General features: G+C 44.5%; 2 protein-coding genes across 8 annotated transcripts in view; one reads left to right on the top strand and one right to left on the bottom strand.

Moving 5' to 3' along the window:
• The window catches only part of CKAP5 (cytoskeleton associated protein 5), a 49,911-nt gene extending 45,045 nt beyond the window's left edge, over positions 1 to 4,866 (top strand). For all 7 annotated transcript variants that reach the window (XM_083839449.1, XM_083839444.1, XM_083839450.1 and 4 more), the window contains 6 exons: positions 588 to 776; positions 855 to 992; positions 1,534 to 1,617; positions 1,711 to 1,870; positions 3,519 to 3,673; positions 4,136 to 4,866. In XM_083839449.1, coding sequence (XP_083695575.1) covers positions 588 to 776; positions 855 to 992; positions 1,534 to 1,617; positions 1,711 to 1,870; positions 3,519 to 3,673; positions 4,136 to 4,390 — 981 coding nt within the window. In that variant the 3' untranslated portion in view covers positions 4,391 to 4,866. The remainder of the gene's footprint in view (positions 1 to 587; positions 777 to 854; positions 993 to 1,533; positions 1,618 to 1,710; positions 1,871 to 3,518; positions 3,674 to 4,135) is intronic.
• Positions 4,867 to 7,928: 3,062 nt separating this feature from the next.
• LOC310901144 (uncharacterized protein) overlaps positions 7,929 to 26,307 on the bottom strand; it is a 19,078-nt gene continuing 699 nt past the window's right edge. Inside the window, exons 3-17 of the mRNA XM_083840267.1 lie at positions 24,231 to 26,087; positions 18,035 to 18,211; positions 16,944 to 17,107; positions 15,285 to 15,309; positions 15,024 to 15,074; positions 14,395 to 14,500; positions 14,185 to 14,315; positions 12,823 to 13,119; positions 12,252 to 12,365; positions 11,808 to 11,934; positions 11,172 to 11,339; positions 10,667 to 10,840; positions 10,252 to 10,430; positions 8,641 to 8,711; positions 7,929 to 8,224 (exon numbers count right to left, since the gene is read on the bottom strand). Coding sequence (XP_083696393.1) covers positions 8,081 to 8,224; positions 8,641 to 8,711; positions 10,252 to 10,430; positions 10,667 to 10,840; positions 11,172 to 11,339; positions 11,808 to 11,934; positions 12,252 to 12,365; positions 12,823 to 13,119; positions 14,185 to 14,315; positions 14,395 to 14,500; positions 15,024 to 15,074; positions 15,285 to 15,309; positions 16,944 to 17,107; positions 18,035 to 18,211; positions 24,231 to 26,087 — 3,785 coding nt within the window. The 3' untranslated portion in view covers positions 7,929 to 8,080. The remainder of the gene's footprint in view (positions 8,225 to 8,640; positions 8,712 to 10,251; positions 10,431 to 10,666; positions 10,841 to 11,171; positions 11,340 to 11,807; positions 11,935 to 12,251; positions 12,366 to 12,822; positions 13,120 to 14,184; positions 14,316 to 14,394; positions 14,501 to 15,023; positions 15,075 to 15,284; positions 15,310 to 16,943; positions 17,108 to 18,034; positions 18,212 to 24,230; positions 26,088 to 26,307) is intronic.

Below are 26,307 nucleotides of genomic sequence, written 5' to 3'. Positions count from 1 at the left end.
TTGAGTATACCCTCCCTACATACAGAGGGGTCACCTGCTGGGTTTATTTGCTTAGGCACAGCACGGTACTATGCATTCAATGAATCCCAGGCTGGGAGCTGGCTTAAATTTAGGCAGAGTGGACATGCAAATGTGTGCATTTATTATTATGGATGTAATCTTTTTTTCTTTATCATACAACATGCTTTTGTAACTGGCATGATTTAGAGAACTAAATTTTTAATGAGAAGAACTCAGCCTTGATAAGGCTAAACCTGAAAGCATGTTGTTCAGGTGTACTTAGTATGTATGTATTATCTGCTGACACTTCTTCACACAAAGCATTCAGTCTCATGTTACTGGTAGTGAAGTCAGTACTAATTCATGCAGTTTTATGTATCATTGCTAAAGAAGGATCTGGACATAGTACAGCTAGTTACAAAGACGATATGTACCGGTTAAACTAATTTTGACAGACATGCTGCATGTGTCAGGGTATGTAGTAGCAGAGTGAAATGACTCAATGATACGTTTGTATAATCTGCTCTTGAAGTACTTAAATGCTTCTTCCATGAGTTGTCTTGCTCTAAGTAAGTCTGTCATTCCAGTGTCTGTGGAGAATGGTGCGTCTTCTTCCAGAAACTATTAATAGTATCAATCTGGATCGGATTCTACTGGATATCCACAATTTCATGAAGGTCTTTCCCAAAGAGAAGCTGAAGCAGTGTAAGAGTGAGTTTCCTATAAGGACACTGAAGACTCTGCTTCACACCCTGTGCAAGCTGAAAGGGCCCAAGGTCAGAGCCAGTGCTAGTTATTTGCTTTGAAATTGGATGTTAATGTGTTCTGTAAAGCTTTTGTCTGTTTTTCTTCAGATCTTGGATCACTTAACGATGATAGACAACAAAAATGAGTCTGAGCTGGAGGCTCACCTATGTAGAGTAATGAAACACTCCATGGACCAGACTGGAAGCAAAGCTGATAAGGATACAGAAAAAGGGGCTTCTCGCACAGTAAGTAATAGAAATGTGATGGTAGGTAGAGGGGAATGTAAGGCAATTTACTTAAGAAACAAGCTTAACTTAATGACTGTGGAGTATGAAGTAGTACTTAGTCTTCCAACATGCAGCTAGTGTTGGAAATACCTTCCTAGTTTCACTTTTATGGTGGTTTTGGGAACTTGCAGTGTGTTTCTGTTATAGGCACACACTATTCAGGTGATTTCAGGATTAGATGGTCTCTGAGACATTCAGGTGTGCAGCACAGGCTTTATACTGCTTGTTACTATATCTACTAACAGCTAACTGTACCCAAACCAGGTTTTAAACACTGGCCTCTCAGAAGCATGCTTACAGCTTGATGATGTCTTTACTCTCATACTGTGTAAACAGCGGCTATGTAACAATCCTAGTCACTTCAAGGTTTTCTTCATCTTTGAAGCTCTGTATCCAGCTAACGGGTTTGAGTGTACTGTGGGTTTGTCTGGCTGCCCTTTATTTTTAAGAGAAGTTTATATTACTCATTTTGTTTAGAAGTTTCCCTTTATTTATTTAGGAGGAAAAAGCTTCAAAGGCCAAAGTGAATGATATTTTGGCAGAGATATTTAAGAAGATTGGCTCCAAGGAGAACACTAAAGAGGTAATTGATCTCTTCCTGCGAGGAAGAAGGCATGGTACATTAGAATGGTGTATACAGCAGTTGTAGTAATACACTGGAATTCTTCCCTCCCAGGGTTTGGCAGAGCTGTATGAATACAAAAAGAAATATTCTGATGCGGACATTGAGCCCTTCCTGAAAAACTCATCTCAGTTCTTCCAAAGCTATGTGGAAAGAGGCCTCCGGCTGATAGAAACAGAACGGGAGGGGAAAGGACGCATTGCTTCTTCTACAGGTACATTTTATAGGAACACGATTTGATTTATGAGAAGCAGACATATAAGGAGAGCAGTTGCATGTGCCATGTTAAAAAAATATTTGAAATTTTTATGGTGTTCTGAAGTAATTTATGTATTCTCTTAGTACTTGTGTTGCTTCATGAGGCACCATTTGCAGAGACTATGCTTTCTTAGCTTATAAGAAAGTTGTTATAACCATCGTCACACTGCATCAAAAACATCTGAAAAGCGCTTGATAAAACAGCTGTTTTAATTTGTCTTGTACTGTGTATTAAACATTAGCATATGCTTCATGTTTCTGGTATCAATAATTGTTTCTGGAAGGCGTACAGCTGGTTGTAACAGCAGCAGCTGTCAGGTTCTCCTTTCACCTTTCCATTACAAAAATGGTACGGCAGGCTTTTTGCTGGAGCATTGCTTGCTATGGAATTTGAAAGTTTTAACTAATTACTCCTTTTCAACAAGTAAGCTTTTATATTGTATAAATTGCCATTAAACATGCTTTAAATTTCAGTGAGTATTTTCATTGCAGATAAGATCAAATGACTAATGCAATGTTAGAGAGGGAATGTGACAAATGATTAGCTAACAGTAAAAACTGATACAGCCTGGGAAAACTACACTCAACTTTTTATTTCTTCAAGTATCTAACAGTCCTGTGAGATTTTAGTCTTTTCTCCAGCCACTGTTCTTTCTCCTGTCCCTGCATTGTGAACTACTTTGAGTAATTGAGAAAGCTTATTTCAGAACCTCCTAAATGTGTCTGACTAGATATAATGCAGAATTTTCTGTTCTATTCTAAAATTCTGTACAGCTGAGAAATTTTAGTTTGGCAGTTAACACTTTGAATTTGTGCCCCAGTTTTGCCATCTTTCCCCAACTGTAATAGTTAAATACAATGAAGGATATTGTTCTGTCTTGTGAGCTGGGCTTTATTTAAACCAAGTATAAACACTTTAGTTCTCAAATCTATTTTAAACACCCTTGCAGTAAACTAGTAAAAACAAATCCCTGTCCATGCTAAGTGTTGTAACTTGACATTCACTTCAGAATGAAAGTTTTTCTCCTAATGTGAAGTCCTTTCCTAGTCTTTTAACAAAGTGTTTAAAGTTTCTCTACTACATGCCTTTTGGAAAGCATTATTTCAGATTAAACTGGAATTTGCAATACCTTTTATTTCTTCTTCAGTTAACTTAAAGAGTTTACAATCGGTGGCAAGATCTGCCAGAAGTATTACTGAACTTAGAAAAAGACAGAAGGCTCCAAATATTACCCATCCTGCCAGTGTAATTGCTGAGTTCCCTCTATTGTTTACTTTTGATCTGCATCAGCATCTTTCTCCCTCCCATGCACACCCTTCCTTCTCCAGCTGTCAGCACCAGCACTACTTCTGGAGCTGCTCTACTGCTGCTTAAATGTCTTCATTTCTTTTCTTGTTTTTCAATTGTCCCTCTTTCAAGGAAATGATCTAATGGATGTGAAAGAGCCTGTTGTTTCTTTACTAGCAAATGCAAAGAGTTTACTGGTGTATGGATTAGTTGATTCTTCATCTATTGCATCTCACTTGAAGCAACTGATCAGGAAGCTAATTTTTGAGTTTTTAATTTTTTTTTTTACTTTTTTTATTCCTCCCCCATCCTCCAGGAATTTCTCCTCAGATGGAAGGAACGTGTGTTCCTGTTTCTACCCACACTGTATCTTCATCTATAGGAAACACAAATGGGGAGGAAGTGGGGCCTTCGGTTTACTTGGAAAGATTAAAAATCCTCAGGCAGCGATGTGGCCTTGACAATGCAAAGGTATTGTATTTGACAATGCTTGCAAATCCCATGGAGTTGTACCTCATTTGCACTTTTTTTTAAGAAATCAAATGGATTGGCTCCTCTGTGCCAAAGACAGATTCAAGTCAGAATCTAGATTTGATCTGAGGCTGAAAGGTCTCAAACATATTGTCATGAGTCTAGTGTGACTACTTCTAGCAGATGGTTGGACTTCTGCACTTTCTTTGTGTCCAAACTGACATCAAGTTAACCAAGAACTACTTAAAAAACAAATTATAGGAATTGAATATTTTAGTTAGCTTTGCATGGTTCTGCCTTTGGCAACTGACTTTATAGCACTGATGACTTAGAGGAAAGGGAAGGAAAGATACTGCTCTGTTTTCAGTATTTTCTGTGAAGATGAAAAGCCGTGAATTATGCTTTGTACTTAAATGGCTTTTGCCATTATCTGTCTTAACGCTTCACTTTCCTCCATCGTAGCAGGAAGACAGACCACCTCTGACATCTCTGCTCTCTAAACCAGCAGTCCCTACAGTTGCATCCTCTACAGATATGCTTCACAGTAAGCTCTCCCAGCTCCGTGAGTCACGGGAGCAGTACCAACATCTGGACCTGGACTCCAATCAGACTCATTCCTCTGGCATTGGAACTACCCCAGCTTCGCCCTCTTCTGCAGCAGCTAATATTGATGACTTGAAAAAAAGATTGGAGAGAATAAAAAGCAGTCGCAAATAGAGATGCGAGAGAGACAGCATCACGGTTGCTTGGGCTGTCTTCAGCTTTAGTTTACTAAACTAGAAGTCTTCATAGTTAAATGGCCTCGTTTAGGCCTAATGTATACAAACTGGTTTATGTATAATACGGTGGATTTTGGGGGGATTGAGTCATTGTGGCACAAGTATTTGTACATACTCTGCTTCTCAGTGAGCATCTCTTGACAATAGAAGGCTGTCTGTGTATTAGTTTTAGTGTACAGACCTGTAAACAACCATCCTCTTGCTCAGACTAGTTTCTCATAACTTTTTTATTTGTAAAATTGTCGTTAAGATCTTTTTTCCTAGTTCTTAACTCTTAGAAGATCTTTAGTGATTTCACTTTTAATTTTGTGAATTCTTCTCCATGTAATCCTTGAACTGTTGATTCTGTATGGACACATGGCATGAAGTAACTAATTTAAGTGTCTTTTGTAAATAAAGTTTGCATTAACTATACCAGTCTCTGTAGGAACAGCAGTGACTGCTGGCGAGAGAAGTTGTTCTCTATTCCTGAATGTTAGTGACTGGGCATATAGCAACTGAACTAAGCTATTCTTGACATGAACACGGGGCTTGGATATATTATAGGGAAGATGAGTATATTTGGTGTATACTATCTGTGGGTTGCAGTCCTGAGACTTTGCACTCTTCTATAAGCAGTAGTGCATTTTTTTGTGTAGTTGCTCTTTATTTTTGTTCCAGAACGTGGTTTCAGTAAGTTGAGACTACTTAGTTTGCTGACATGCTTATTTTAAATTACTAATCCTTGTGATGCCTCTACCCAGATTAAGCATAATCTCATCTGTGTGCAAATAATGCTTTCTCTTTGAGGGAGCCTGCTGCTGTTGATAGGGAATAGATTAGCAGTGAAGTACAGTCAGTGTACTCGCTTATCCTGAACTTAAGTGGTCTTCTTCAGGTAGACTGCAGCACCACATTCAGTTGCATTTAAACATCCAATGTTAACAAACTCTCCTATTTTATATAACTAGAAAAGACCTGGTAGTGTTAGTCTGCAACAGCTGCAGTCACTGCTTTTTAATTTGTGAGAGAGTTCTGACTAGCCTTTTTCAGAAGCAACGAGTACGAAAGCTTAAAGACCTACACTGTGTAGCCTTTCTAGCCCTTTCATCTCTAGGGAGGTGATGTATTTTAACCTTGCTACTTCACTTCCACGGGTGAGCTGGTTGTGAAGTATAAATTCCACATCTGTTCCGTAGCTAGAACAGAGTTGTTGAGGAGTTGGATGGGCAGGCTTAAAATGGCACGTTTCTGCTCTGGGTTTTAACTTGGTTCCATGTAACTGCTGCTTTTGTTGTTTGCTATGGGGCCCAACAGTCTCTGCATCTGGGCTGTTGCTGAGTCAATCTTGCCTGATTACAGTAAAATCCTGGCTTGAAATTAATACCTGTATAACAAATCTATGCTAGAGCTTCTGCAAATGGCTGCAATTTTCCTGTCACAGGACCCCTAGGCTGGGGTTGCAGTGGATTTGTAATACTGCTTGGTGCTTGTGGTGAGTTTGTGCACTGTGATAGCAGGTGACTTGTGAGCATTCGCCATCCTGTGTTAATTGACACGATGCCATTCATTGCTCCACCGCTTTGATTTAGTAGTTGCAGTCTCCTATCTTAACCTGAAGTGGTCATGCCCTTTCTTGTGAAACAGACCTGAATGACAAGTGGAAGTGTGTGGACGTTATTGGTAAGTGCTGAAGTTTTGTGCACTTAAATTGGGGCTGTTTGCGAATAGTTGATGTTTGGCTTGCATTGGAGCTACTGCCACTACCTCTCAATTACCAGCTGCTTTTTGAAACTTACTGACATTTAAATGAACCTGTGTGTTTATTTACTGTACCACATCTAGCAGACATTTTGAAGAGCTGTTTGTTAATTGGCTCAGGATGTTAAAACAGTGATGCCTGCAAACCTGCATACAACTATTTTACACTTGAAACTGAATTGGAAGTGAAGTACAGGAATAATTGAGTAGAAGATATAGTTGCTTACTATGAATGAGTTTTTGCCCTGTGTCTCTGTAGTGTTTGGTTGGACTCAATATCCTGGGAGTTCTGAACTAAAACTTGTGCACATAAATTAATAAAGCCTAATCTTTAGCCCAGAAAATATTTAAATAACATTAAACTGAGTTTTAAAAATGATTCCTCTGTATTGTTTGTAATAAGTCCGCATTAACAGTGACTTACTCCAGAAATTGTATGGTCCTGGTTCCCGTCTGTTAGATACAGTTTCTTACAGATACTAGGTAGTTGTGCAAGGGTGAGGCTAGAAATGCAAGCATTAGAAGGGCTAAGCATTTTCATTTTTCTATGCCTGTGGTTATCAGTGACTTTAAACAGTTGTGGAACTTGTGCAGTTAAAAATCGGCTTCTTCAGATATCTCTGGGAGGTTGTTTTTGTACTTGCTTTGGGCAATTAAAATGGGCTGTCTTCAAGTTGGTTCCCAGATAAGCCATCTTCAAGGAGGTTGCAAAAGCAAAACACAGTAATTGATTGCTAACTTTACCAACAAATTTCAGGTAGTTCTTTCGGCCATCTTTTTTTTTCATGTCTCCTTTCACTCTCCTTAATACTCTTTGAAGCACAAGCAACTTTATCTGTTGCTTGCTTCTCTAACTTGATGGCATTGTGAAGGATGAGGAATTTGGTAATACGATGTCAGAGGCAGCAAGGATGGCTTACAAATCTCATGATCACTTTAAGAGAAAATTGCGCTGAACTGATTGGCTTGTCAAGAATACATTATTTACTACTGTACTGCTGGGTCTTTGGCGGTCTGCAAAGATTGCTCAAGAGTTCATGAAAGAACTGGAGCTTGAGAGTGATTCCTAAACGGGCTTTATAAGAACAAAACCGGTATAGTGAAGGATGCTTCCTTTGGATGCAAGTTTGACCATGCACAAATTGCTTCTTTCTGAATCTAGCTATGCCAGTGGGAAATACACTTCCAGGCGTCAGCAACACCTGCCATGTAAAAAGTTACTGCCATGCAATAAATGAAATGCTACTTCTTCATCTATTCCAACCCCTATTCCTGTGTAGGATGAGTTGCATATAGCTGGCATCTATAACATCTTTAGACGCTAACTTTGCAAATAATGGTGCTTGTACTTTGTTGACTGCTATCACAGCCAAGAACAATGCCTTTCTTATTTAAAAAAAAAATTTGCTTTACTTTTGACATCAATATTATCATTTTGAATAATGCCACAATTTTTGTAGGGGGATTATCTCCAGTACATTTTCTGATCAATTTCTGGAAGAGAAAATGCATTGACTTGAAGGGAGGAAATAGTGTATGAGGGAAGTTTTGCTTACTGTATCTGAAGTCCATCATCTGAGGTCTAAGATCTCTTGATTATTAGAGCTGATAGAAGGGAGGAGAATGTTTGAGGCACAATAGGTAATTAGCAGTACAACTAGTGTCGTTTGGTACTCCCAGCTATTGCGATTGCATGGATTCAAGTGCAATTCAATTCAGTATGAACAGAAGGAAGATGAGGTTGTTGAGAACTTTTATTTTCAAGGGAGAACACCTTCCTTTGTCAAGTTGTAGGCATATAACTTTTACTTCAGGATCTTCAATGCTTATGTTTTCAAGAACTGGAATACTGTAGCAAAACTGAGAACAAGCAAGGGAAACGCTTCTTCTATCCCCCTTGTTTTTCGATGGCTTTTCGCATCCACTTTTTCAGACGGAATACGTGGGTATAAAATCCGTATTTGCCATCTCGGTCACAGCCTTCTCCCCATGAAACTATCCCCACTTGATACCAGCGGTTGTCATCTGGGTTCTAAATCAAAGGAAAATGGGATTGGCATAAGGAGCAAGAGACTTTCAGATCTGAGCCTTGTTTGTGCCCTAGCCTCTTTAGTCATGCATGCTGCTTTGGAATTTAGCCTGACATATACTAGATAACAGCTTATGGGCATAACCGTGTCTCCACTCTTAAACCTCTAAGTGGGATTTGGCCATTGCTTAAGAAATCCGTAGCTGATCTCTCTATTTGCTGAGAGCTCAGTACAGAAATGGAGCTGAGCTAGATGACTGCAGGATTCTTCTCAGTTGCTCAGCTCAGGCTTGAGAGGGGTTTGCTTCAGCCACTCAATAGTTTGCATCTCTGCTGCTGTTTTTTAGACAACTATAAAAGTTCAGCATAACACAAACCCAGTGCCCTGTGTCTTATAAGTTTGAGTTTATTGAACGTACCTTCATTACAAAAGGTCCCCCACTGTCCCCTTCACAGGCATCTCCTCTCTTTGAGTCTTCAGGACTGTAACCTACAGGAAAGAAAAGTCAGACATTTGGCTGTAGGGGAAGTGACTGGTGTTGGCCATCTTTTCCTTGAAGTATTGCTGCATAATGTTTCAGAGCCATGAGATTACTTGCTGCTTCTACCAATGTTGGACTTAAAGGAGTTTAAATTTGATATTTATAAAACAGCCAACTCTGCTTCTGTCTTGGCAGAGTTACTGATTATATCGTACTTTGCCACCACCCTCTGTGCTCTCATTCCTATTTTTCATCAGAATAGCTGGTAGTCAGCTGCCACCTTATTTTCAGCTGTAGCTTGAGCTACTCTGCCTTTGTTTTTACGAACTTGTGTGCTCAAGTTCTGTGTACCTTGTTCTTTCATTGTATTGACTAGAGACATGGCCTTCCTCATTTTTATTTTCCTGTCTGCAGGTTCTGTTCTTTGTCTCGTCCAACTGTGACTGTGTTTATCTTCCTACAGACTTGTCATAAAGAAAATAGGGGTTTTACTTGGATAGTGCCTAGTTCATCAGGAATTCTTGCATTTTCCATCACTCAAGTCTCCCTTTTGCTGCCCTATGTCTGAATCTCACCTATTTTTCAAGCGTTTTCTAGAAAAAGAAACTATGAATACTATATTGTTGGTGTACTGTACTGTGAAATTGGCTTCTATCCTAACTCAAGCATTTATGTGTTATTAGATGGAAAGAGGACAAGCTCAGCCAAAACTTTTTTGGAGATTTGCTTGCAGAAACTTATAAAGACTGCAGGAATGAAGAATACAGCAGAAAATATTAAACCAGTACATAAATCCATAGTGTGTTTACATCTTGAATGCTATGTTTATGTCTCTTCACTCTCCAAAAGGGTATGGTGCTAGAAGAGATTTAAGAAGGTGCAACAAGGATTATCAGAAGTACAGAATGCCTTCTATATTAGGAAAAATTAAGTCCTACTCAGCTTGGGAGGAAGATGACAGAGCTGTAAGAGGTCTGTAAAATAGCATATGACATCAAGAAAAGTGTTTTTAAAGCTAAGAGTATAGATGTGCACCTCTTCAAATTTATTAGACAGGAAATTAAACAGAACGTGAGAAATGACTGTCTTCACACATACTGTACCTAATCTGTGAAGGAGCCTGCCACAAAAGTTGTGGGCATAAGAGTAAATAGGTGTTCAAAAGGTTGAGACAAGTACAGAATGAGTCGTTTAGCCTACTGAGTAGTATAGCTGGTTTGCAGCCTTTAATGCAGAAAGTTGCTGAACTGTTCCTTATACTGGTGGAAAGATTATTGTGTTCTCAGTTCTTGCACAGCTGTTGCTGACAGATAGCAGAGTGGTGCCATTGTGCTAGTCAGTCTGACATCACGGTGTCACAAACCTTATTCATAGCTTTAACTTCTGCCTTCGAGTCTGAGAGTTGGAAAAAATTATCACAGGAAAGTTATTCTTTAGGAGGGCACTTGAAAATTTATCAGAAAGTAACCTCGTGGTATGAGTCCCAGCAGGAGCTCAGCCCCCTTGTCTTCGGTGGCAAGTTAGCCTTATGTCTCCGGGTCTACTTACCTGCACAGAACATGTTGTCAGTGACTTTAACTCTGGTGGATGCCTTGCAGGTATCTTGGTCTACAATGGGCACATTGAGCTGTTGCAGGACTGTGGGGAGGTTGCTTGGGCTAGTGGCCCATGTTTCTTTCAGATTCCCCCAACCAGTTACCCGCCCTTTATAACCTGCCAGCATCAGCCTGTGGAAGCAATCACAGAATGGAAAGAAGCGTAATTATAATCAAATTATAATCCTTCTGTGGAAATCCTTCCACAGAATGGAAAGAAGCATAATTATAAAATCAAATATGTTGTAACAGCTTTCTCCTGTCTGGCTCCTTTGCTGCAAATTGCCTAAACAGGCGTATTTATTTTGTCTTCTATGAAGGCCCAAAGGACACTGTTGTAGCCTGTATTTCTAGGATAGCTGCCTCACCTTTGCACAACCTCTTTGGTAGGCAGGCAGACAGGATGGATGTAGTCACTGAAGGCGATGGGTCTCTTCAGGTGCAGGAGTGCAATGTCTCGGTCCATGTTCTCTTTCCAGTTGTACTTGGGATGGATGATGATTTTATCCAATAGAGCAATTTTCTCCTTGTTCTTTTCATATCTGAAATAGTTGTGAAGGAAAGAACTCATTGTACGATAGGAAATGAGCAGCTGTGGGGCTGATGCTTCTCTCAGATCTGTTGTGCCCTCTGAGACAATATTCTCCCCCTCTTGACAGGCGCAGGCCCGTGCCCCTTTAGACCTTCCAGGGTTCTGCTCGCCCTTTCAAGATCAGCAAGTGCCGTCTCCATTAAATCTCATTCTTGAGATTGATAGCATTGACTCTGTATATTTCCTTGCGTACTTAATAATATTCTAACCTCGCTGTATCTCACTACTTCAAGAGGAAAGCTAGTGTACTCTCACTTAATTTAGGCTGTTTAGGCTCTTACTTTGCCCTGAAATGTTTGCCAATCCGCACCAAGATGTCATTTGTAGTTAAGTTCTTGTCCCAGGGTGGATAAAAAAGACAATGAGCAGCAGTCAAGACCCAGTTACTACTGATGAGGCTGGCACCACACAGGAGCTCTTGAGGACTCTTTTTGTAGAGCATCACCTGCCTGAAACAAAAGGAAAGAGGAAGACTTAGGACTAATGTCTTGGCTTGCAGTGTATCTTGGGGCAATGCAAGGAGAGCGAATTTGGACTGAGCAGGGAAGTGCATTGTGCTGTACTGGTAAAGAAGACTGCAGAGGTCTATTTCTATTTAATAGGCAAGTTATCTTACCTCCTTTACCTACACTGACTTTGCATCCTCTCTACTCTAGCAAAGCTGGAAAGAGGAGAGATGAGCCCCACTACTGCTCTAGCTTTCCCTGACAAGCATGTATTTAACTCAAGCACAGAGAAGCTTCTTTCCTACTACTTTTCTACTCCTCTGTCACACACTTGGAGAATCTGTGATTAGAAATGGTACTGACTGCATGCTTCCTGCCATGAGAGATCCCTTTTATTTTCCCCCACATTGGAAATGAAGAGAAGGGAGATGTAACTCCCACCACAAAGGACTACGATAAGATAATGCTTACCAAGGGGAACTTCCCAGTTCTGCATCATCCCCATGCACAACTCTGCCTCCAATGTATGACTCCAGCAGCTCCTTCTCACTTTTGTCTGTTAACTTTTTCTTCTCAAATAAAGGACGAGTGCCACAATCTTAAAATAAATAAATAAATAAAAAATAGACAATCCAGTTTTGATACTCTACCTCATTCACAGTAGCAAAATTGTCTGCAGTCACTGCAGTGACTCACTGCAGTTCTGCTGGAAAAGCTTAGGACAGGCATACTAATTAGCTCCGTGATTTTAACTAGAGCTTAACTTTTGATGAACCTTTAGGCAATTTAAATATCTCCTACACCTGCTTTTGACAGCATTTGGTAAGCTGGCATTTCTGAGGCACCGTGAGTGCTCTGTGGGAAGAAGCTGCAACTTTTCTACCAACTGATGCTGTATCTAGAGTTTTTGCTCACCTGCTTCGCCTGCACCAAAAGTTTCATCATCAAAGAAGGTTTGGAACTCTTGAGGAAGGAGGGTACGTCCTCCTCTTTCCTCCAGCTGTTCATTCTCATCCTCTAGCGAGCTGTCTGAGAGAGACATAAAGATGAACATTGTAAAAGGCTTAGCTGCTGTGGTTTCTGTGTTCAGAGCAGTGTAGATGTCCATTTCCACACCCCGTGAGAATGACAGAGGAATGATGTTTGAGAACCCTTGCTAGTTTTAATGCTCGTTGTCTACCAGAGTGAGTTTTCAGGGAGAAGAGCACGCACAAGAGAGTTAAGTTATATACATGTATGGTAGGTTAGTACATGTAAGACTTTCACATGTGTGGCATTGTATTAGTGGTAGACTTGTCAGTACTAGGTTAAAGGTTGGACTAGGTGATCTCAGAGGTCTTTTCCAACCTGAATGATTCTATAATGATTCTATGATTATAATTCCTCCTCCCACTCCCCTGTCAGGTCCTTCATTCTGCTTGCATGTGCTACCTTTTTTGCCACTGCCTCACAAGTGTGCCTACTCAAACCAATACAGGGTTCTCACCGCAGTAGTGCAGGTCACAATATTCAAAGTTGGATGGTTCATCTGTTACACACCAGACACCCTCTTCATCTGCATCAGGGTTCCGACAGTAATTCTCCAGCAGCTTCACCTCTGGGGCGATGTTTTTGTTTTGGAGCAATGCCTTGGCCTTCTCTGAGTCCCACGGCAGGCACTTAGCCCCAGACACAGTGACTGAGAGGGTCCCTGTGTAAAGCATGCCTTTCTCCGGTTCACAGGCCTGCACTGGGGCTTGTGTTGTGACCCGTGGAGTAAACTCAACCGTTGTCCTGTCTTGACCTGGAAGGGCAGAAAGCTGTGATTTAAGTCATAGCTTTGCATTAGAAAATACTGAGCAGCCATTGAGGAAGCAGCAGTAAGCACCTTAACGGGGGAGACTGCATCTCTGTGAGATTGATTCACGACAACTTGATCACGAAGGAACTGTGCAAGAAAGCTAAGGATTTTCTAGTCCAGCTATATCCTTGCACATGTAAGTGTAACAGTTGGTTACTTTGCCATAGGGCAGAAACTAACTCACGAGCAGAGATGGTACTAATGCATGATCATCCCAAAGCAAAGCATTATTTTTCTCCAATTTGCCATATGGCAGACTGGAGCAATGTTAATGATTTTAATGCTTCAGAACAAATCTTTGTCAAATTTGTTATGACCTCTATGACTTTCATGAGTCATTGCCTCTAGTCTCTGCTTTTGCAAGTGAAGCTTCTGCTGTGACAAGGTTCTCCACTTTCAACCATTTCTTCTGAGATGAAGGCCAAGCCCCAGAGGAGACAGCCCTGTGTCGCAGAGAAGAAATGGGAAGGTACAAATGTAGGGGGATAGTTCTCCATCCCGTCAAGGGGGATAATGAGAGAAGGGCATCTTCTGTCTTCTTGAGAGGAGACAGAATATAACTGCTGCACTGTATGAACGAACATTAAGGCAAGCAGTCAAGCATAAGTTGTGGTGGTTTTATCCTAAAGGAATTCTGACCAAAAAAAAAAAAAAGCAGTATGACTCATTGCTGTCACAAATTAGAGGCAGCTGATTCAGGATTTGGGGGTGCTCCTGGCTAGCAAAATTGCAGTAGACTCCTGGAAACTGTTGACAGCAGGTTTAATCGAGATATGGATTCGTCTAGAGAAAATACTACGTTAGAGGGTCTTACCTAAGGTAGATGTATCTCCTTGACACTTTCTCCCCAGCCACTTTTAACCTTTTAAGACACAGCTTCTCTACTCTGAATGACCTCTGTTCGTATAAGATCCCTTCCTGCTAATTCTCTCCCCTTCCTTAGCATCAGTGTTAGTGCAAAGTTCCTTGCTAGGGGAGAGCTTGCTGGGGCGTAGTGCTGAGGCATACCGCACACTGGAATGGGACATTCCTCCCGTTCTACCGTTGGGTCTCGGGTGTAGCACCATGGGCCTTCGGAGTTGTCGTCTGGGTTCCTGCAGTAGTTCTCAATGAGGGTGGGGTAGATGGTGGCATTAAATCTGTGAGAAAAGGCTGGTTAAGCTAGGAAGGAAGGACACCCTGGAAAACTCTTCAGGGGAAAGGGGGAGATGCACTTACTTAGGTATATGTGGGTATTTGCTTGTCCACACTTGACATTCAATCCCTGATTTGGTGTGACTAATGGTCCCCTGATAGTTCTGGCCGAGACCAACAGAGCAATTGCCTGTCAAAAGCCCAACACAGGGTAAGCCCGGGCCAGTGGAAATGGATGTTACGCTTCTCAAGGTCAGAGGTACCCTCCCACAAATCCCTTTAGCTTTTACTGCATATACAAGCCTGCACAAGCACAGGCGTTCTCTTTATGGGGTGGGAAGAGCACATGGTTTAAACTGTCTCCGCTTTGTCAGCGGGAGCTCATCCTGAGGCTTTGTTCTTTGCTTTGGCTGTAGGCACAGGTCAGAGTATTTCTGAGAGGCCAGTCTAGCCTGGAGCTAGAGTCAGGGACACGCTACTGTGTCACTGGGAAAAGGAGAGCTACCCTCTGTCATTTTAATTGGGAAGTCAGGCAGTTTGTGAAATGGTTAGTGAAGAAATAAAGAAGACGAAAGGAATTTCAAGATACCCTCATGCTATTTTTTCCTTCTAATCAGATGACCTCACCAACTTCAGATTGTTTTTTTCCTTCTAAACTGTAGGAAGCAGGTTTCTGGCACTCAGGGAACTTGAGGTCCACATGAATTTCTTACCTTCTAAACAAGCATCCAAAGCTGTCCTGGTCTTTCTCATGCCCTGACATACTAACAAAATAAGAAAAAAAAAAAAAAACATTATAAGAAAGGAATCTAAACAAGCATCATGGTTTGAACCATTTTATCATCTAGGGACAAAACATAAGGGCTTTGTCCTGGAGAGTGAGCTCTCACAAGGGGGAAGGGAGCCATTTCTCCAGGATGGGTCAGTACATCCTGAGGGAGAGCAGAGCACCTGCAGGACTTGAAGCAACTTACCTTGGTATTTTGACCAAAATACATCCTGTAAAAACAAACAAACAAAAATATTGAAGAGCAGAGATGCAGACGTCAGACCTTGCTTAGCTGCTGCAATTCAACCAGTAGAATGCCTCATCACGGCAAGTGGCGCAAACTAACCTAGCTCTTTTGACAGCAAATATTATGGAGTCCAACAAAGCAGAAAATCTAATATAAAACTACATTCCCACCCAACAGACTCAGGAATCAGGTCTTTTTCAGCTTTGCCCCAGATAGGCAAGCATTTTGGAGGCAACACACTGAACTTCATGCATGCATGTTTCTGCATCTTTGCAATACCCAGACATAAGATCTCCATCATATCCAACAGTCTGAAGCTTGGAAACCACCTTATCTGTAAGCCCCTGTCCCTAGCTAAGTGGAAGTGGGATAACTGTTGAGGAATATTACAACGGCTTCTGGTTAGCTACCTTCCTTTCGCAACCATGGATCTCCAAAATTACGTTTTTATCCTGCTATTATATAATGTGCTTTGCTTTATGCCCCATGCTGGCAAAAAACAGTACCATAATACAGCCGTGTCCCCGTGACAAATTGGCCTAATGTCTACAGGTGTCTGTACCATCCTGTGAAAGGTCATTTTGACCGTTAATCTGTCCTGAGCCTCCACCTTGTGTTTGCCTTCTCTGGATTGACCTAGAACAGGATGTGCCAAAGGGACTTTTTACCCCTAACAAAAGCAGAGATGCAAACCCTGAAGATCAGTTACTGTGCAGGAACCTTTGCTGTCCCTGTTAGACTCTTGATCATGCAACAGATCATCTCCAGGAGAGACTCTGGTTGTTTGCTATAGACTTGCAACTAATCAGAGTAATAGAGAGGACTATCACTCCCGAAAAAGATCAGAGATGCTTACAGCAATTCTCCCTCATCAACGTGCAGAGGAAGCAGAGCCTGTGCTGCAGTACAGAAGTCCAAGGAGTTGAACCTAGAACTTCTAAAGATCATATGCAGGTACTGCTCCATTCTTCGGATCTGCGTCTCTCCTATGCAGCCTGAGAGTTTATGCTGCTTTAGAAATACTCTGCGGAGCTTGTTTCTTGCTGCCTTAAACTCCTAACTGGTCATCTGGTTTTTGTTTTATTCTCAGGGGTGGAATTCAGCACTGAAACTGGCCTTGGGGCTAGGAGCATTTCACAAAACAACGATGAAAAAAATGTAGAAGAGTGAGTGAGTGTGTCTGGAAGCCAGAAGAAGGGACAAACTGTGCCAGAGTTTCAGCTCAGAGGGGCTTGAGGCACCTGCACTCAGGATTTGATTGCTAAGTCATCTGTTTCGTGACTGTCTGGGGCTGTGGCAGTTCAAATGTGTGTGGCAGCAAGCTGAACTAGTGGAAGATGCAATTCTTGGCTAGTAGTTGAGGAAATACTCACTTTTTTCACTTCATGTTTACAATAGAGAAGGAAGGGAAAGAATTTGAGCTTTGAGGTGCATTTCCTGGTGTAGCTCTATGAGGGAGTCTCCCTGAGGATGTCTAAGCTCTCTGTGTCACACACACATCAACCTTATCTTTCTATCACAAAATTCAACCTTAAAACCCCAGTGCCTGGCTTTATGTGACCCACTGGTCTCACTGCAGGAGTCAGCGGCGGGACACCCGCGTGCCCTGTGACGTACCGTGTCAACGGTGGATTCGAGGGCTTCGAAGGCCTCCTCGTAACTGCATATCTCCTCCAGGCACTCTCGCTCCAGGTTTCCTTTAAGCATCTCTTCGAGAAATCCCTTGTTGGCACGTCGTGGGCGCTTGAGCAATGACAGTGCCTGCCCCTTTTCCAGGAAAACTACCGAGTCAGAACACTGCCAGTCAAAGGGATGCTCGCAGTGGGAGGGTCCCCGCATCTTCCCTTGCAGTTTCCAAAAGTCACGCTCAGCTGATGTGATGATCCCATAGCCCAGCCTCCCCCAGTTCACCATAGAGAGAGGAGAAGCCCTGCCCAAGACCTGTCAAGTCCACACCTGATGATCAGTGCAGTCTTTCTATAATTCATCTTTTGGGGTTGGCATCACTGAGGCAGCAGAAGTGATAGGAATCCTCGGCAAAGCTGCTCTGCCGATTTGCAGTTAGATAGAGGCTTGTTTGCCTAGAGCCCGCCTAGAGCTCTCTGCCAACCAATGTATTTCTGTCTTGCCAGTCTCATGCTACTGCGATAGGCATAGCTTGATTCCATCTTCATGTTCAGAGACTCTGAACTGAGACCTGTAGACAGGTCTTCCCCCACAAAGCAGTGTGTCAGAGAGGACCTAAGCTCATATGAAGAACAGATAGATGAAGTAAAGGCTCTGAGAAAAGAAATGGAGCAATGAGCAGGGAGGCTGCATACTGCATATGACCTATATTGTAGGTAAGGGCAGCTGAAGAGGCAATGGAGAATTGTAGCAACACAGGTGAGCTGAGGAAATAACCCAAAAAGGCCCGTGGCTGCGCTACACAAGGTCCTGGACTGAGCCCCATTCCCCTTCCCCACCATCTCCCAGGTGACCCACAAAATCTACTGAGCTGTCGTCACCGGCTTTCCCTGCCAGCTGCTGGATGCTGCTGCATCCTCTTGTGCAGGAAAGCCCTATGCTCAGTCCACTCTCTGCACCCTTTTGCTCCTAGCTACAAGGTTTTAGAAGCTCCACAAGCTTTATCCCTGGAAAGAAATAAGCCCATCTTCCTTCCTTCGTCACCCACTGGTCCAGCCCTTCTCCCTGTGCCAGAGACTTACCTCCATCGTGGCCCAAGGTGAGGTGCAGAAGGCTGGAAAGGAGCAGGCCCTGCAGTATGCTGGTTTTGCTGTGCGCCATGCTGTACAGCCCTGGCTGCGGAGGAAATGCAAAGGGAGCAGAATAAGCGGAGTCACAGCCCCGCCGGGTTAATATTAAACCAGAATGAAGAAACAGGACTCCAGAGGTCATGGTGTGTCAGGGACAGCGGGACTGAGGCTTCTCTTATCCATCCTCTCTTGGCATCTCTCCCTCCCTTCAGGACATTTTCATTTTCATACTTAATTGGTGGAAGCCAAACAAAATGCCTCTAAATGCACACACCCCAGGAGAAAAATTAGCATCTCATTTCATAACAGGGAAGATGTGAGAGGACAAGCTTGTCTCAGGGCACAGGGAGAACTTGGGCTGGCCGAGAGAAGTCTCTGCCAGCGGACAGCCACCCCAGCCCAAGCAGCTCACTACTTGTCCCTCAGTGCCACCCTGCTCCCCCCGCAGCTCTTGGCATGACTGCTGCCTCCCCACCGTGCTGGTTCAGTTCCCTGCCGCTAAATCTTCTTGGAGGCTGTGCTCTGGTAGCCTCACACATAGCAAGACTTTGAGACCTCCTTAGCCATTCCAAATCCTTCTCCTGCTTTTAGTAGCAAGCCGCCCCTTTTCCCCCTAGAGCCCAGTTGTCTTTTCTCCCCGCAGTTATCACCAAGCTTAGCCCCAGCTATTTTGGCACCCAGACACACAGGTTTCCTCCATCTTCCTCATCCATGCCAAGTATCACAAGGGGTGCCTGCTGCAGTCCATGTGGAATTAAATTTTTCCCCCCAGTTAGGTCAGCAATGCCATTCTCAGTGTGTGTAACTTCCCACTGCGTTATAATTCCCAGTGGGGTGGAGGAAGTTGAGGCAGCTTGAAGTCTGGTCTCCCCCTTCTCTTCCCACACCCATGGAACATATTAAAATACATCCAAAAGGAAACAGAGGCTCTGCCAAGCAAGGAGCTAGCACGCCTGAAACAGGCCGAAAAACAAGGGCTTGCAGGAACAGGGAGGCAGGAGTAATTTGGGTGCCACAACATCAGCTAATGAATATGTCAAGAACTGGACTACCAGAGCTGGGAACACCGTAGTGATTCCTACAACAAGCAGAAAATCGGCATGGTGAGAAAACAGCAGAAAGCGGGGCAGGGTCAGGATGGTCTCCGGAGCTGCCACATGGCACAAAAGTGTTTTCTGCCAGCAGGGAGCATGTTTTGTGCTGTGCCTCTGTGCAGGAGATACAGCTGTAATATTTATCTCCATAGAAGGAGTGCAAATATTAGCATTAGGGTGGCTCAGGAATGACTCTGTGTCCACTGGTACAAAGAGCAGTTGCAGAGGCTCCCGCCCTCACCTAACAGGAGTATCCCCTGTTCTCACCCACCACACCTGGATTTTGGAGAGGCGCCTTCAGGAACAGCCAAATTGACCTGGGTGTGTGTGCATAGGATTAGGCACAACCCTAGAAACACCCTGCGTTACTTTGCAGGAGGGAAACAGCATTTAGGAGAAATGCACAGGCAGGGACTGCAGTAAGGCTGGGACAGGAAGGAGGCGTCAGTGCACAAACAAGGGTTTGGAAGAACAGGGAAATCTGAGCTGCTGCTGTCCCACACAGCAGTCACCACCACTCCTCGTTGTGCAAGGAGGCACAAAGAGCCCCCCGTTTCTGTAAGCCCGTCTGGTCACCAGTGGGACTTGCTCAGCTGGTAGAATAGAAGAGGACAGCAACAGGGACCGCTTCTTTACTCTCTGTATGATAATTTGGTTTTGGTCTCACATTGCAGGTGGGCAAATGAGCTCAGGGTTGTTTTCACCAGGGCAGAACTGAGCAAGCCCAAGTGGATGTGAATGCAGAGCAGAAATAACACTGGTGGAAGACCACCCTGAATTCTTGGCTGTAGCGATGACTGATGGATATGTGCCTGTCCGAGTGTTCATTGTGGATCACAGTAAGAAAGGCACACAGGGTACACAAGGTATTGATTAAAATGGCATTTGTTGGAGATAACATTAGAAGGCAAAGGGGGATAGCATTAGATAATCTTAGGTCCCTTCAGATGCTGGGAACACCAAGTAGTAGAGCATCAGGCCATGGCATGCTGTGCAAATATTGTCTGTGCTGAGATTCACCAGCTTTGTGGTCTTTGGGTTTTTTAGAGGATTTTCTTGGAAGTAAACAACTTTATTTGTAATTTCCAATGTCAAACAAAAGGATGTTCCCATAAGAATATGCTGCCTCACTCTGAGATAAAGACAAGGCCACTTGGTGGTGGTGGCATCAGCACCAGCGCCGAGCGGAAGCAGCCTGTAGGCTCTCCAGTTGGCATTAGCCAGCTCAGTTCATCCTGCGGCCAAGTGATACGTGCAGCGCAGCACAAGCCCGCTCCTACTCACATCAGCTTGCTATGTGGATCACTGGAGTATTCCTCTTCATGAGAATTTCCAATGTACTCACTCACTTTTTTTTCTTCTTTCTTGCACCTCTGTCTCTTGTTTGTAATAACCAGACAACTTTTATACTACAGCTGAAATCAGCAGTTGTGATATTTATGCACAGCATTTTACCATCTTGTTTTTCCTTTAAAGGGAAGATGTTAGCACCTTATATGATATCATGCATTTTATAGGGTTAAGTTTAAGCAGCACTAGAATCTGGCTGTTAAGCTTGGTTATTGGACAGATATGAATATCCTCTAATACTCACCTGTCATCTACCTTTCATGTCAGAAGTCTGTTCTGATTCCTACATCCATTTTTTTGCTTAAACAGTTGTTTAAAAAAAAAAAATTACTGAAAACAACTGTTCTGTCACTGCCTCTGGCTGCTTCTTTTCCAGTTGCTGTTCTTCAGCGGCTTCCCCTGTGAAACAGGACAAAACCACCTACCAGTGCCTAAGGTTGTTGAGTGTAACTGCTGAAGCCTCTTATCTCAACTGTCACTTAAGGTTCAGCTATTTCTTTACATTGACTTTGCATTATAATTAGAGATTTCTGCTACATCCTGGGACTTTTTCATCACCTCCCCAGGGGTTTTGACTTCCACCCTTTGAACATTTAACTCATCCATCTCTGTTCACCATTCCTTTAAGCAACTTTTTATCATCTGGTTTTCTTTTTGCCTGTAATGTATGCTATTTTCTTTCCTAGGTGAAGACTTGCACCTTTATCCTCCCAGAAGTATGGTTTTCAACACAAACGGGAGTTTTGATCTCGTCTCATATGGGTTAATTCTTCTTTTTAAATGAAGAAATATTTATCAATTACCAGTATCCCAAAGCCCTGGAGAAGCCCTACCAGCAAGGCAGACCGTGACTGGACAGAAGACCTGTGTGCTTGATGCTGGGAGATGTATGGGTCACAGGCATGCAGGATCTCCAGTGAGACCCCAACCAGACAGGTTCTACAGTTCTCTTGGTTGTCATCTCACACCAAGATTGTATGATGAGGTTGCCCAGGAGGTCCCTTCACTTCGGTCATAATTAATGGTCTGGGATCCCACACTTTGCCCTGTACTTGCTGCTTATGGATTACACTGCCTACAAATGGCACAGCAGCAAGCAGCATGCCCCTTCACCTGCATTTCTTGCTGCTGGGATACCCACACTAGTTCTTTCCATATCTTCCATATTTCCATATCCATACAAGAGACTAATAGTCTCTTACCCCTGGTATCAGACTAAAACATTCCCACATTCTTTTCAAGCATGTTAGTGACAAGCAAGTACAACACATTCTTATTGAACTTTTCTCATCCCTTCCTTTTGGAGAAAACTTAATATTTCAGCTGGAGCGGGACTTCCAAATAACTCCTTCTGAATCTCCCATCTCACCAGAGAGGTCACCAGGCCAAACACTGCGTGACTGTTCCTCAGGCCCGTCTACAGGACCCGGCAGGAACCCATTCTTTTCCTCACTATCCTTCTTCCAGTAAGGCATTTCTCACCAGGATCCTGCTGACTACACCAAATGTAGTACAAGTGTTCACTGTGAATCCCAGTAAGAAAGGCACTCGGACTCCATTATGTATTAATTAAAATAACATTTATTGGAGATAACATGAGAAAGACAAAGGGGATGGCACTAGAACATCTTACATCTCTACAGATGCCGTGAACCCCAAGTTCCACAGATCCTATCCATGCTGAGGTTCACCAGCGTCCTCGTCTTTGGGGTTTTGATAGGGTTTCCTTAGAATTAAATAACTCTATTCATCATTTTTACTGTCAAGCAAAAGGATGTTCGCAGTCACTAACCCAATAGTTTTTCTGTTAGGACCACTTAATTGCTCCTATTTATTCCCCCCTATTCGCTCAGAATGAAGAAGGCAGTTACAGGGCAGCAGATTAAGCAACAGGGGCCTGGATTCTCCCCTTCCCTTCCCCCTGCTGTTCCCCCTTCTCTCCCAGTTGTGCTGTGACAGAGGGCACACGCTTCAAACACAGCACGAGCCGAGCTCCAGCGAGAACACTTTGCAGCTGTGTCAATATTTGAAAGCTGCAAGAGTTCAGATAGGCACCGCAGGGAGAAGCGTAGAAAGCACTGCAGCTTCAAATTTAAGCCCTCCCTTGTACACCTGTGCTCCCACTGGTCTGCCTCCAAGCTCTCAGGGCAAAGACTGAGTGCATCTGCCCCGACTTCAAAGAAAATAGCTGAAAATAAGGATACCCAGCAGCTTATCAGGCGAATTTCACCTACTGCCCTTACCTCAAATCAAGGTGTTGTGGATCTGACTCTAGTACCTCGTCTACAAACCGGTCATAAAAGTTTATGGAAAAAGTTGAAAGATGAGTAAAAACCACAATGAACAGTTTCTCAGATGGTCACATTACTGTCTTCATAGCACCCCGAAAAGTGCTACTGATGATTCTCAGGTGACACTATACCCTCCTTTTGCAGTGAGCATAAAAAGCCCAGAGAACTTAGGCCTCTGAACAAAACTTTTAGGGAAACGCAGATGTTGGAGAGGGTCAAGACGGAGACAATGAATGGCTAAAATTAACAAGGTAGCAAATGAAAACAGTGTTTGTGTAATGGGAAATGCAAGTGTGGGGCAGGCAAGACTGAAAGATCTCTGCTAGGGCTGGTATTGTCGACTTCTTCCTGTAAGGCAAAATTCTCAAGGCCTTTGGAAATGTGCACTCCTTTCCAGGTACCAGTTTTATTCAGTGTGTCTCAGATGGCAAATGAGCACTAAAGGTGGAGCAGTGGGAATATTTGAGGTGTAGCTGTGCTTTAGCTGTCTTTTAGCTTTATGGTGCAGGAAGAGGAAAGAACTGGAAGAGAGGAAGCAAGAATACAAGAAAAAGAACAAGGAAACAGATTAGTGAACCCCATCTGCATGTGCAGGGCAAAGGGAAAATCTTCTGAGCACACTGAAATGAGCTGTTGAATCCTTACCTGGACAGGTAAGGCGCTTCTTGGCTGGGGACAGTGAAAATTCACTGTACAATGCTCCTAGTACTGTGAGAAATGAAACTATCCTTTGACATCCTCTGACAGACCATCCAGTACCAGAGAGCCAGGAAGCCAACAGCAAGCAAAACAGGTGAAAGCAGAGGAAGAACACTCAGCCCTAGCTCTAAGGCAGGACTTTGCTTCCGCTGACTGTGAAAAATAGTTTTCAAAAAACCCACAACAGGGACACCTTGTTAATGCTTGGGAAGCTGCTTCCCAGCAACGTCTAGCATTAGCATCACGCTCACATGGTCAGAAATGCTGTTGGGCTCCAGCATAAAATCCCAGAAAAGTGCTTGAATAGCAACAGTTAAGCAGGAAAAGAAAAACTTGAAAGGAAGGAATTGTTCAAGGCTGCTGTTTTTAGATTTTTCCCCATGGTGCACCATTACGCGCAAGCAGAGCAGGGGCACTGCTTGTTAAAGCTCTGTGCTTACCCTCTAAGAGATTATTCCCATCACCAGCCCATGCCTTTCCCGCACCAGGCCCGGCATGTGGCACACGCAGGCTCATAGCTCCAAGGGGCAGCTACTGAAAAGATCGAGCTCTACGCCCACAGGCTACCTCCAAGACCACTATTTCTGCCTGGGGCTGAGACCCGGGGCCTTGTTGCCACAGAAAAACAACAGAGCTAGTTTGTTTGTTTTTGTTTTTAAAAAAGCCACTTTAATATTCTGTACAGAAGCTGAGCCAGAGCAGGCTGAGACAGTCAGGTTCTAGTCTCGACCTCCACCACTTCTGCCACTGCTCCGAAGCCCACCCCCTCCTGGATGATGACCACGTCACTTGGTGAGCCCTTGTCCTGCACAATGATGCACTTGTCCTCGTGCTCGGAGATGGTGATTTCAATGACGTCCTTTGTCGATGGCAAATGCTCAGCAGGTCTCCCGTGTGCCTCAGGACCTGGGGAGCTGCCTTGAGGCTGGTAAGCAGCAATGCAGTGACCACTGGCTGTGATCAGGAGCTCTGCCTCATTTTCTGGCTCTGGCACCTCCACCATGAGCAAGGCGGGCTCTGCCACATCCTCCTCTTGGTGGCTCTTCCTCTGAGGCCTTCTCCTTGCTGCCTGGGGTAAGTCCACAGCAAGAGAGGCCACTGTAGTGTTCAGTTCCTCAGGGTCCTTTTCCGCCTTGTGGGTGAGCATGTGGCGTGCAAGGCTCTGGGAAAGGTTGTAGCCCATGCCACAGAGCTCACATTTGTAGGGTTTGTCAGCCAGGTGGCACTTCTGGTGGCGCCGCAGCTTGGTGGCCAGGGTGTAGGACTTGCCGCACTGCTCGCAGCGGAAGGGGCGCTCGCCCGTGTGCAAGCGCTCGTGGGCACGCAGCGTGTGGGGGTCCCGCAGCGCCTTGCCGCACACCGTGCACAGGTGGGCCTCGCCCGTGTGCGAGATGAGATGGCGCCGCAGCTCTGGCAGCTTGGGGAAGGCGTCGCCACAGAAGCGGCACTTGTAGGGCTTCTCGCCGGTGTGCAGCCGGAGGTGCTCGCGCAGGTTGCTCTGCTGTCGGAAGTCCTTGCCGCAGTAGGGACAGGCGTAAGGGCGCTCCCCCGTGTGCAGGCGCATGTGGTTGCGCAAGGAGCCGGGGTTGGCCAGGTGGCGCCCACAGATGGCACACTGGCATCCCTTGGGACCAGCCGGGCCGGTCGCTGCGGCCGCGTGGATCTTCCTGTGGATGCGCAGAGAGGGCCGGCGCGCAAAGGCCTTGCCACAGTGCTCGCAGGAGAAGGGGCGCTGGCCGGTGTGCAGGACCTGGTGCTCCTGCAAGTCTCGCTTCGTGCGGTAGGCCTTGTCGCACTGGGTGCACTGAAAAGGCCGCACGCCCCGGTGGGCCAACAGATGGGCCTTGAAGCTCTCCTCTGAGCTGTAGCTCTTGCCACACTCCGTGCACAGGAAAGGCTTGTGGCCAGCATGGACAAAACGATGCTTCTTGAGGTGGCAGAGCTGCAGAAAGGCTTTGCCACACTCCCCACAGTGATACCTGCGCCTGACCAGCTCCTTCTGGGACAGGGCATCTGCTGGGGGGCCTGGGCTGCCAGAATGACCCTCCGCCAGCTCCATACAGTCCTCCTGCTCCCCAGGCCGCTCCAGTGAGCCCTTTTCCCCATGCTCTGGGGATCCCTGCTTGGAGTCTTCGGAAACTTCGCTCTCTTTCCTGCAAGTCTCTATATCCTCTCCTTCTGAAGGACTGGGCTGCTGGGGTTCTTCCTCAACTGTCCTGGTACCACAGTCCTTAAGGCACTTCTGGAGCTGCCCACTTGAGGGCAATGACAGATCCACGTCTCCTGAATGTGCCTCTTTTTGCCCCATCTCCACTTTTTCTGCTGTGGATCTTGGATCTGTACCCTTGTCCAATTCTTGCCCGCACTGGCCATTGGCTTTAATGCTTGAGACAGTCTCGAGGTGCTGATTCTCAGTCCGTAGCACTTTGGCTTGCCATGGCTTACATTCAGGAGCAGTGCTTTCCTCTTCTGGCAGCCTATTGACAGATTTGGGGGCTGGCCTCCTAGCCTCAATGGGGATGTCAGGGACTGTGGTTTCATCCGGTACATCCTTGGAGACATCGGCATCACCTGCACAAACACAAAAGTGAATTAACTGTTGGTGGGTGAATTAACTGTTATAACAACATGCTGCTGCTGGATCAGGGGAGCAGGAACCTTTTAGACTCTGCTAGACAGTAATCCTGGGCCTCTGGCATGAGAACCGTCGCTTCTGTGACTTTTTGTTTTGTTTTGTTTTTAACTGGGGGAGGCGGGAGGAATCGTTGTTCCCTCACCCCCGGCAGTACCC

Source organism: Anser anser, assembly GCF_964211835.1.
Source record: "Anser anser genome assembly, chromosome: 5".
Taxonomy (NCBI): domain Eukaryota; kingdom Metazoa; phylum Chordata; class Aves; order Anseriformes; family Anatidae; genus Anser; species Anser anser.
This window is presented reverse-complemented; position numbering and strand designations above follow the sequence as displayed.